Here is a 12,187-nt window from a genome sequence, read left to right on the forward strand (position 1 = left end):
TATATATATATATATATATATATATATATATATATATATATATTAATTTTAGGAGACAGCTTATAATTACAAGTTATCTAGTTGAACTCGTGTGAGAGATGACAATCCAGCCACTCTTACTTTTTATTTTTGTCCATTTAGAGACATTTTGATTGAGCTTCTTTAGTAAAAGTGCAAGAAATCTTACAATTCCATAGATAAGTATTAATATTATTTGTGCAAGATTTGACATTCTAGTTTTTTATACGTGGAGTATAATTTTTTTTTCTTTGATGCCTAACAAATTGTTGAATTTGCGAGCGAAATTATAATATTATAGGTAGTATTACATAGTTCTTACGTTATCTTAATATTTTATTTCTATATAAAAGACAATCTAGAGTTAATTTTTTTCTTTGTATCACGACGTAATTTCAAAATTATATTTGTAATATCCTTTTCTTCCTTATATTAGTATAATCAAAGCACTTGCATTGACATCGAACTAATACCATAAATAGTATTTTTTTTGTTTATTTGCTTTTAATTGTCTATTTATGTTATCAATTATTGTTCCTATAATACAAGAATAGACGTTTAAACCATAAGATAGTGGACCTGATTACAAGTAAAGTTATAATCTTGTGCATCGTTTCTAACTTTCACGGTGACAAATCCATGATGAAATCCAAGAAAATGAAAATAAAAAATGCGACTTCCAACGCTTTCGCTTCTTGGGCGATTAGAAGAGGAACAAGGATTTTTCTGCGCACGAATACGACTCAAACAAAACAGCCCTCCGGGGAAACGAAAAAAAAAATTCATTCAAAAAAGAGATTGAGTCCCATTCTACGTGTCAATACCGGCAACAATGAAATTGATTTTTTTTATAATAAAATACTCAAATTTCATTAGGGGTCATCTCTTACATCACTGGATTAAACTCGTTGAACAAAAATCATTTGAAACAGTAAAATGTGCCCTATAACAATGATCCCCTCGGCCCACGAAAAGAAGAAAGGCACCTAATATGGGGAGACATTAATAATTACTAGTAGAAAACTGACCATTTATAACAGTGAATTTTCTCAATTACACGCCCAAAAATCTGCTACTCAATTAACCACACGAACTTTCTTGTTCTCTACAAAAGTTTTGGTTATGGATAACGACGTTCTCATTATACCGAGACCCACGAGTCTACTTTCTTGTCTAAGTATTCAGTAGATGTATGAGTCCGTAGAAGAGTGAAATGGTCCAAGGGTTGATCGTGTTTCATTGCTTTGCTTACACACTATTGAGACCCACGAGTCAACTTTCTTGTCACAGTATTCGATTCACGTATGAGTCATTCTTTCATAACTCTTTTTTCTTTTGTTCATTTTCAACCACACAATCTCACAATAAAATATCGTTCACGTAAACCCATAACCTTTTTTTTAACTTTTTAATCACACATTCTCCGAAAATTGACCATTCAGAAACTCATTCTACACAAAAAAAGACTGTCAAACAGGGCCTTAGATAGGTCGTCCAAGCTATGTTCGTCATGATTCATTGCAATGCTTACACACTAGGCTACCCTTTCCCAAAAGCTCCATAGGACCACCTATCATATTTGTCACCCCCACTTTAAAACATTTACCTTGAGTGATAACGTGTACATAAAAACATATACATAGACATAGATATAGTCTCCAAGATACATGCACCACGTTTGGTGCATGGAATTTAGATACTAAGTTGATGACTCTTATATATAAGTGGCTGCCCTACATTTTTGAAATCTTGAGGTCTAAGGTTCTGAATAGTGTGTCTTTCATGAAGGAAACACTGAAGTACTTAGCAGGAATCACAGGCCCAAGTGGCTATGGTTCAAAATCAACAGCTGAGCAAGTTACTCAAGATTGCATGGGTTTCATTCCTTCTAATCTCACTGCAATTGTCACTGGTTAGTCTCTTTTCCATTCCATTTGCTGGAAATAACTTTCAAGAAAACAAGCAATACAGAAAACTTGGTGAGGTGCAAAAAGATTCATCTATAGCCGAGTAAATTTACCGATAATAAGACTTAGTTTGTCTTTTGTTATTGTTTTTCACAATCTCGAGCACCCCACGAATTTTGTAAAAGAGTGCTTATGAGGCATCATTCGTTTTGAGAGTGGGGTGTCATCACTCATCATAATTTTAGTTGAACTTTTGTATTTTTGCAAAGAGAAAAGTAGGCTAAGATTGATCATAAAAGAACCCTGAAATTATTTCTGTAATGTTTTTGAATGTCAGATTGATTTCTTGATATATAAATCTGATTAAATTATTTTTTTAATTTAAAGATTGTACAGCGCTTCTGATTTGGATTATTTTGTATGATAATTAAGGCGCGACGTCTGGCATTGGGGCTGAAACCGCAAGAGTGCTGGCGAAGAGGGGCGTGAGAATAATTATTCCGGCGAGGGACTTGAGGAAGGCAGCAAGAGTGAAAGAAGGTTTACTCAAGGAAAATCCAGCAGCAGATGTAATCTTGTTAGAGATAGATTTGAGCTCATTTGCTTCAATTCAGAGATTTTGTTCTGAGTTCTTATCCTTAGGATTGCCCCTTCATATTCTCATGTAAGTTTTGTAGTCATCTAATATAAAAGTGGACGCAAGTCTTTAGACATAATATTGGACAACACTGCATATAATAATAGACGATATTCGTCCAGTGTAGTTTAACTAGTCGATTGGACCAAACATGTGTAAATACATGCAACTGATGGCAGTTATCAAATTTTACCTTTGCAGAAACAATGCTGGCAAATATTCACAAAAATTGGAGTTCTCCGAAGACAAAATTGAGATCACTTTTGCCACAAATTACTTGGGTATTCTTCTTCTCATTGTTTTTTGTAGCATCTCTTTTTCAGTGTCCAGCACTAGACAATGATTCAATTGACACAAATTTAAGTATAGAACATATAGGGACCCAATTGAAAATTGCATCAAAAGTATAGCTATTGTAAATAGAATTAGTCCCAGAAAGCATTAATGTAGAAGTTCTTAAAACTTACAGTCTAAAAAAGTTTGAGATTAATCCATAAAGAAGTAGATTTTGTTAATGAAAAAAGTAACATTTTAAGAATTGTGTTTGATAAAGTAACAAACTTAAAAATAAACCTGTCGTGTTTTTGTTTGGGCAGGACATTTTCTGTTAACAGAAATGTTATTGGAAAAAATGGTGGAGACAGCAGCAGAAACTGGCATCCAAGGAAGAATAGTGAATGTTTCCTCAGTGATTCACAGCTGGGTGAAAAGAGACAATTTTTGCTTCCGTAAAATGCTCAGCCCCAAAAGGTGAATGAATTCAAATTCTCTTAATATTACTTTCAGAATCTAAAAAATAAGTAAATTACAACCTAGCTATAGAAAAAGGTATACGCAGTTTTAATTTTAGATTATTAAATATAACAAGAAAGCAGTAGCGACACGAGAAATAAATGAGCATTCTTCGTAAGCAAGTTTAAGATTCCACCTTGTTTTAACTATATGGTTTATCTGTTGAATAATACTGTTTAACACAACTAATGCTTAGTATCAATGATGAGACCAGCGTCAACTTCATTACATTGTGACAGCAGTCACACTATCACGTAAGCTGGTGTTAAAACACTACTTGTGCTAAAATAGCATTATTTTTATCGGTTCATGTTTATTCCTGCAGTTATAACGGCACTCGTGCCTATGCCCAATCAAAACTAGCCAACATATTGCATGCTAAGGAACTGTCAAGACTGCTCAAGGTAAAAACACATAAAAAATTGAACTTTTTTTTCTTTTTTTACTCTCTAATCAGACCCTAAAATAATTCTCTCTATATATAAGCAGGCAAAAAGTATTAACAAAACAACCCTTTCAAAGTCACAAATTTGTCTGAATCTATGAAGCAAAAATATTTATTTATTTATTTTTATTTTTTTGGTCTCATCATAATCATAATTTTTTTTTTAAACTCTCTAATCAGACCCTTAAATAATTCTCTCTATATAAGCAGACAAAAAGTATTAACGAAACAACCCTTTCAAAGTCACAAATTTGTCTGAATCTATGATGCAAAAACAAATTTATTTATTTATTATTATTATTATTTTTTTTTTTTTATGGGACTCATCATAATGTTTATGGGAATCTAACAGGGAAGAAAAGCAAATGTAACAATCAATGCAGTCCACCCAGGAATTGTGAAGACTGGAATTATCAGAGAATACAAAGGTTTTATCACAGGCATGCATTACCTTTAGAAGCTACTTTTGATCCATCTGTTTTACTTTTCAGCATGTTTTGCAATCCAGCAGGCAAATTTAACTAAATCCACTGCTTTATTTGCAAATTTCAGATTCTTTGTTTTTTATGGCATCCAGATTGCTGAAATCAATATCACAGGTTTGTCGCTGCATACTTGTCTGTCTGTACTCTTAAGTCGGTAAAGATTCAGTTACACATGTTTAGCTGTGCTTAAAAGTAAGTTAAACTTACTTATCAATTGTTTATTTGTCAAACATGATTGCTTAAAATTTTTATGTTGTTAGTAGAAAACTTATTTTTCTAGAAAAGCTCAACTTATTTGAAAATAAGTTTTAAGCTCATGCAAACATGCTCAAACCCTCTTTTAAGTGACCTATTAGAGCACATCTAATGCTTCCATAGATTACTAAAAAATTAGCCACATAAAACAAAATAGACTATATTTTAAAAAAAAATTCTTACTAAGGGATTTGCTTTGTCAAGCGAATGTGGCAAAAAAAATACAAAATTGTCTAGAGCTCAGTTTAGATTCAAAACCTATTAGACTTGCTGATTTACAAAGCTTATATTTTTTATGCAAATTTATGTTTCCTATGTATACTTTTTGATGTGATTTTGTTTTTATTTTAAGAACCCATTAAAGATCAAATTTAGACTCGAGTGTATGCATTAGACATTAGTATTTCAACTTGCATGTTACCTTGACAGAAGTCCACGTAATGCATTAGAGATGCTTTTAATCCCTTTCACTTCAAAATTGTACATTTAACCTTACAATTATACGCCAACAAAAAAAAAAAAAATCCTTGCTAAGGGATTTGCTTTGTCAAGCGAATGTGGCAAAAAAAATACAAAATTGTCTAGAGCTCAGTTTAGATTCAAAACCTATTAGACTTGCTGATTTACAAAGCTTATATTTTTTATGCAAATTTATGTTTCCTATGTATACTTTTTGATGTGATTTTGTTTTTATTTTAAGAACCCATTAAAGATCAAATTTAGACTCGAGTGTATGCATTAGACATTAGTATTTCAACTTGCATGTTACCTTGACAGAAGTCCACGTAATGCATTAGAGATGCTTTTAATCCCTTTCACTTCAAAATTGTACATTTAACCTTACAATTATACGCCAACTAAGCATAACAGTACACATTCTTATTGTGTAATTATGTTGGCAAAATTAAGCCTATTATTACACTGTTGTAAAGAGGATATAAATCTTCCCTCTTGTCACCTTTCATAAATAATGCAGACTCCCAAATCACCCTCCACAATCAAGATCTGCAATCCCTATTCTCGCATTAAGAATTTTGAAATTTTTCTATTAATATTCATAATGTGGGCATCTTAGCCTTTAGGACACAATAGGGCTAAGACGTGCAACATCTAAAAACTACAAGGGGGTAAAATTACATTTACCTTGTCTCTTCTAAATTCTTCCTGATATCTGACATGCAATTTGCAGGGTGCAGCAACCACATGTTACACTGCATTAAGCCCACAGATGGCCGGGGTGAGTGGAAAGTACTTTGCAGACTGTAATGAGAGGCGCTGCTCAGCACTAGCAAACAATGAAATTGAAGCATACAAGCTATGGAAGCGGACAAAAGCTTTAATACACAGGCGATTGCTACAGCCAGCAAGCTAAAATTTGAAAGTCTTCTTCACCAATAAACCTCAGTAGTTTTCGACATGTAACAAGTAGCCAAATAAATGTATATCGAAGGCAGACGACAATCACATAAAAAGTATACTCTTAGCTTTAGTCAATCCAAACTTTCATGACAGTAAGACACTATCCGTACAGAATAATGCCAATTTCACATATTTTTCCAACAATAGCAAATTTTAATGAAGACATTTCTGCTTCTTTCAAGATGCAGAAACCTAAATGGCTGAAAAAATCAGAAGGCACCATAAGAATTTGATGCATTAGCAGCCATTACTCTTTTGTCCAGTGTCCACTGGCAGAAGGTATCCACTTTGTAAAACATCAAAATGCGTAATACCACCAAATATGCAATATAAGTTGCAACTTTATATCAATTCGATTTATAGAATATGCACTGCGATGCTTGAATTGGGCATCAGTTATACATGCTGACGAACAACAATACCAAGTTTTGCTAAGAATAAAATCAAACCATTTTATAAAATTAACGTAGCATAGTACAGGAAAATCATTTACCAAAAGAAAATTTGTTATACATCAGCTATAGTAACTAATGAGGCAACTTCACTCAGTTTAGAGTGCTGCTTAACCACCAAGGTTAACATTACATAAGCAAAATAAGATCTTTGCTTCACTCCATTGATGCTTAAATGGTGAAGCAAGCAGGCACAGCACGTGATGAGTAGTTCTTCAGATTTAAGATAATCTTCATTTTTTAACCTGCAATTTTCAATCTTCAGTTTATATACTAATTCAGTGTGGAAAAAGGGACATACAAATCTACGCCTTTAAAGGTCTTTGTGTTGTCTACCAAACAGGCTTTGTGCATGGTTAACCTATCCTCTCTGTTTTGCTAATCAAATATGTGTGGCTCATAGAGATTTACTGCAGACATAAGATGAGTAGGATAAAGGAGCACGGTTGCAGCAGGTTGACAACCAACATAAAATTTTATCACATCTTAAAAATGAGATGTACTTGGACCTAAAGAGACTCTTGTTCATAACAGAAAAAGATAGAAAAGAGAAGCATTCTTTTCTTTTCCTTAAGAAAACAAGAAATAGCTTACAAAAAAAAAAAAAAAAAAAAAAAAAAAAATTTTTTTTTTTTCCTTAAAAAAAAAAAAAAAAGCTAAAAAAAAAAAAAAAAAAAACGTATTCGTATATCTTACGGGCTGCAACTATGTCCTAAATTTTCAGATACCAACTATGCCCCTTCTTGGTAGAGATTAAAATCAGAATTTGAATATATTTTGATAAAAGTTGATGGAACATGTGAATAAAAAGTCGTGGTCCTACGAAATGTGTAGTTAAATTAATTGTTGACTTTGACTCAGATTTTTTTAGCGGTAGCAAACGGGGGCTATGTCTCAGATAGATATTTTAGTTCTTAAGAATGTACTAGTTGAGCATATCCAGATGTCACCTTTAAACGTGAGGAGCGACGAACGGACGAAGCAGATCCAGGAGATAGAATTGTTTGTCCTTTGCCAACCTTTCTGGAGATGTGGTTAGATTCACTGGGCTGAATCTCCTTTTCCTTGACCACAGATTCACTTCTATGATCGGTTGAAACTGAAGCAACTGGGGCTGATGGTGAGATCATTGAAGAATCTTGATCAAGAGATGGAATCTGATTAGAGGTTCCTGTATATTCATTATACCTATACTTAGAAACCTTGTGATCACCGTATATAAAAATCAGTCAAAACATCTTTTTCTTTTACATAATTGTGCAACAGAACGCGAGAAACAAGCAATAGGAATATGGACCTTTTTCTTTCTCCACAAGTTTTTACCAATCTCAAGAATATTAAAAAGAAGAGAGCGAGATACAACGCCATACCAGGTGCTGCAAATTCTTGGAATTTCTCTCTCATGGTTCTGACAAATTTGAACAGTCCATTGCTTTTATTCAGCTCACCAATCAGCTCTCTTGTGTCATTCAAAGGGGGATTGCAATCAAGCACTGGAGGTCATACATAGAGAAAAAATATTAAGATTTTCGTTTGTTGGAGATCAGCAAATGACTGAAGTGCACATTCCTTACATGTGTAAATCTCATTCTCATGACGAATGACAAAGGAGTACTGCTCATTTGCGTTGTCCGGATTAATGTTTGAAAATATGAACTTTACACCTAAGGGAGCAAAAGAGTCAGAATATAAGGAACAGTTATTATTTTCTTTTTTCTTTTTATGTAGAAAGTAGTATTTACAAGTCTTCAACAAGTCCCAGGAATTAATTACCGTGACCACATTCGATACGGAAACCAAGGACCCTATTGTACCATGAAATGGCCTCTTCTATTTGTTCTTCATGCTCAGTGATCTGGTTGCACTTTTCTTCATATGCTGCCAAAGCTTTTCACCAAGACAGAAAAGGAATTAAAAGGTCAGCACTAGATGATGAGGCCGCGAGTATAAATATTTCATCAATAAATACTAACACATAACAAACAAATCATTAGATAAATCTAAAGGCAGTCAAAGAAAGGAAGAAATTAGATAAATGAAAACACTATCCAGTCATTGGTATCTACCAGACAAGAAATGGAAAACAGAAAGTAGAAAGGGAAGAGGAGGAAAGCGAAGGTAAAGAAACAGAAAATGATATTAACTGCAATTTACTGTTATACCTTATTTTCTTAATCTAAAAACTTTAATTGAGGCTGCTTTAGTATTTTTAGTGCTTTAGATCATCTTTTCAGCCTAATTTGGGGAATGAAAAAATGTATCTGGATGATTATGTACACCTCCACCTTCACGTTATCACTCACTTCCTATCAATTACTAAACAAGATGACATAAAATCCTTCTGTCCCGCATTCATTCCAACCAACAAGCTCCAATCTTCAGTCCCTTTATTTCTTTCTTGTCTCCTCTATTTTCTCATTTCTCCAATAGCCTATCAATCATCTCAACGTTAACAACCAATGAAAACAAACAGGCACATTACCATGTTAATTCCATTCCTCCAAATACTCTTTACCCTATCTAACATCTCAATTTCACACTACTCTAAGAAGAAAAGCATGTTTGAGAAGTATTTATAATTTATTAAAAAATAGATAGAAACGATTTATGAAGAAGTGAGTATTACATGTGGGTCCCTTGAAATATGTGAATAAAAAGCAGTTTGAGTGTTTTTAAAAATGAACAAAACATAGGCTAAGTTTCACAATTGGATATTTAGCACATAAGTGCTTCTATTTAAGAAACTTTGGCATGTATTGAAGTACTTTCAAATTGTTCTCTCTGTAATGTATTTACACTCACTTTCATTTTTCCTTATGCTTTCTTGCTTCAATTATCTGCTAAAGTTCCAAATTTTGAGTACAGATCAAAATGAACAATTGGAAATAAACAGCCACAGCCTCACAGGCAAACGTACGAGGAAAGAATTCACCTTCAGACTGTTTAGATATTATATTGGCATATTCATCTTTCTTTGCCCTTTGATTTTCAACAATTTCTTTAAGTTCTTCAATTCTAGCTTTTGTATCAGATATCGAGTCCCTCATGGCCATCTGCTTTGCCTCTTTCCGAGTCTTCACTGGTTGGCGGTCAAGAAGTATTAAACAGCCTAGAAGAAAAAAATAGAGAGTTCTTTTTTCTCTGTTTTTTTTTCCAATTCACCGGTAAGATAACTGTCTTACAAACGCAAAAAATCAGAGCCACTAAGTTTCCCTCCAAATTAAAGTAACTATGTTTTCCTAAAATACAAGTTGACTCCAGACCTCAGAGTAAATATAAATTTAACATGTCATTAAGGCCATAGACAATCAACATGAAGGGTATTTCGTAAATGCTTTCTTTTTTCATGGATAGAGCCATTTTATCCAGTCAACATACAATCATTAAGGTGCTTGGTTCTTCTTCACTCATGGATGGTTCTTAAGACTTGAGCACTCCAGTTTTAAAAGGAATGCTCAGCATGTAATGCTAATAGAAAATAAACTTTATCAAACAACCTCAAGTTAAACAATCCAACAATCATGAGGGAATCAGGAACCACATTAAAAAATTTAAGTACAACCTGAAACATCCATACCATTTTTCAAGAAACCAAGAAATACATCTTTCTTCTCCCATGAGCAAAATCTGTCTTAAGTTCCTCAACTACATAGTTTCTTAAAGCCATTAATATTTTATTAACCATACCAAGACTGGTAGCTGTCAAACTAGTGTAACAGACTAAAGAACATTAGTAGTATATCAAAACATAAAGACCTTTTAGAAGGAAAGTTTCCAGCTATGTTGCCAAAAAATCAACAATCTGATAGTTATATACATATGCAACTAAAAGGTTATTAGCATTTGTGCTTGAGCGCGCGCAGAGAGAGTGAGAGAGTACCGGAAAGAGCTTTTACCAAAGCATCCTCAGCTTCTCTTAACTCAGTTTTAAGCTTCCCCAATCTTTCTGAAAGAGTACAGTAACAAAATTAAGGAGAAAATCAGAACTTTTACTTAATCAACAAAATAAGAGAATCCCAGAACCCAAAACATTCCTAATATAGATCTGACAACTACATCTAGCTAATGAAAACAAGGTTATTTAACAATGAAGCAAAAAGTATATAAACCCTAAAAAAAAAGTAAATAAACCCCAATGGCAACAACAATATAAGTTCAAAAAGCATGATAAAAATTCGCCTTGAAGATGAATGGTTTGTTGGGCCTTGGACTTGACAGAATCGAAAATATTCCGCTCGGAGATAACGGTGGAATCGATCCTCTGCTGCTGAATGGGGATTTCTCTCTCGCATATTAATCGGGTTTCCGCCAAGCGAGTCCGTACATTGTTCTCTCCTCCGCTCTGCATCTGCATCTATGTGATAAGTTTCTCTTCTTCCTGCGAATTTGTTGATCTCTGAAGGGAGGGTTTGAATTGAATGATGAGAGAGAAATAGATAGGGAAAATTTATTTAGCCCGCCATTTTATATATTGCTTCGTTTCAAATGCTTGTACCTTTTCTGGTTATACGAGTTTGGCTAAGGCTAAGTTTCAAAACTTATCAGTCTAATTATAGTTATATAAATGCTGATGTATTTTCTATGATAAAAATTAGTTCGACCATAAGTGTTTATAAACCGTTTGAATTATAAAAGAAATAAAGAGCTTGTTTAACAATCATTATTATAGAAAAAAGAGTTTTAAATAGTAATTTTTAGTAGAATGTGTGTTTAAAAAGTACAATCGAGCTGTACAAACAGTTAGTTGACAGCTCGATTGACACTCTCATCATAGTTCGAAGGGCCCACACTCAATAAAAAATGGCAACAAATTGGCGAGCCCGTCAAGCTATGAGGAGATGTAAATAGAAGCAGATTTATTCTAAAAAGTAAAGAAAAATTTTTGGTATATAAGTATAATATTTTATTGTTTGAATTGTTGACCTATGGTTGACTTCATATTTTGATTATAACAAATAAATTGTTTTTATTTCTAACAATTGAATTTGAGTCTTAATAGTTATAGTTGCAAAGTTGATCAATTGGAGACAAAAAGATCACTACCGAAAGATTTGCATTTAATGATCAATAAAAATCGAGATAGAAGCCGAGCATTCACGTCAAATTACTCGAAGACAAAGAAGTTCAATAGTTAAACATCGAAGATATTAAATTAGATGTTTTTAGATTCATGTATAAAGGTAAAATGTTCTAACCATTAGCAATGAATTGTTAAAAGCTCAAACAATGAATTTTTATGCACGAGAAAAATTACTTTATGAAAACACTAGCATAAAAATTGTTTTTAAGAGGTAAGTATTTCAATTTGATATTCAAACTCTTTACAATATCATTTACCAAGAAAAATAAAGTGAAAAGATCTTTTAAAAATCTACATTTTTCAAAACAATTAAGAAGGAAAATTCGAAAAAAATTGCCCAAGCAGATGTCTGGTTGAGCCTAGTAGGCGACCGGTTCGTCCAATGGTCACTTTTTAATCGTTCTAAATTCGGATGCATAACGACTAGTTTCCAGTTCAAGATGCTGATGTTCGAACGAGTTTCCTCTCAATCAGAGTGTTTGGTGTTTTGATTGCTCTAAATATTATTTCACTTTGCACAACATTTTTAAGAGCATTTAAGTAAGGTATTCTAAAGTTAAATTATATTGATTAGACATCTTATTTATCTTTATCAATTTACTTACTTTGAAAAACTTTTGATTGAATTAACTTTTGACAATCACTATTCTCATCAAAAAATAAAAATAAATAAATAATTCACATAACACTTGAGTTT

At 32.9% G+C, this 12,187-nt stretch overlaps 2 protein-coding genes across 3 annotated transcripts; one reads left to right on the top strand and one right to left on the bottom strand.

The window, feature by feature from the left end:
* The first annotated feature begins 1,700 nt into the window (after positions 1-1,700).
* Positions 1,701-6,299, top strand: LOC111372928 (short-chain dehydrogenase TIC 32, chloroplastic-like). 2 transcript variants are annotated; one of them, XM_022995354.1, is made up of 8 exons: positions 1,701-1,930; positions 2,358-2,589; positions 2,764-2,843; positions 3,159-3,312; positions 3,680-3,758; positions 4,152-4,239; positions 4,352-4,398; positions 5,729-6,299. In XM_022995354.1, the coding sequence occupies exons 1-8, from the start codon at positions 1,726-1,728 to the stop codon at positions 5,909-5,911; spliced, it is 1,068 nt and encodes a 355-aa protein (XP_022851122.1). In that variant the 5' UTR covers positions 1,701-1,725; the 3' UTR covers positions 5,912-6,299. The 2 variants fall into 2 exon arrangements, with proteins under 2 accessions (XP_022851122.1, XP_022851123.1); XM_022995355.1 differs by having other exon boundaries at positions 4,152-4,227.
* An 85-nt stretch (positions 6,300-6,384) lies between these two features.
* LOC111372929 (kinetochore protein spc25) lies at positions 6,385-10,917 on the bottom strand. The gene is made up of 8 exons (XM_022995356.1): positions 10,590-10,917; positions 10,291-10,356; positions 9,343-9,489; positions 8,184-8,297; positions 7,985-8,074; positions 7,781-7,903; positions 7,361-7,581; positions 6,385-6,655 (listed from the first exon to the last, which is right to left on the bottom strand). The coding sequence occupies exons 1-8, from the start codon at positions 10,762-10,764 to the stop codon at positions 6,644-6,646; spliced, it is 948 nt and encodes a 315-aa protein (XP_022851124.1). The 5' UTR covers positions 10,765-10,917; the 3' UTR covers positions 6,385-6,643.
* Between the last annotated feature and the right edge of the window lie 1,270 nt (positions 10,918-12,187).

The sequence above is a fragment of the Olea europaea genome, unplaced genomic scaffold (genome assembly GCF_002742605.1).
Source record: "Olea europaea var. sylvestris unplaced genomic scaffold, O_europaea_v1 scaffold1049, whole genome shotgun sequence".
Lineage (NCBI taxonomy): Eukaryota > Viridiplantae > Streptophyta > Magnoliopsida > Lamiales > Oleaceae > Olea > Olea europaea.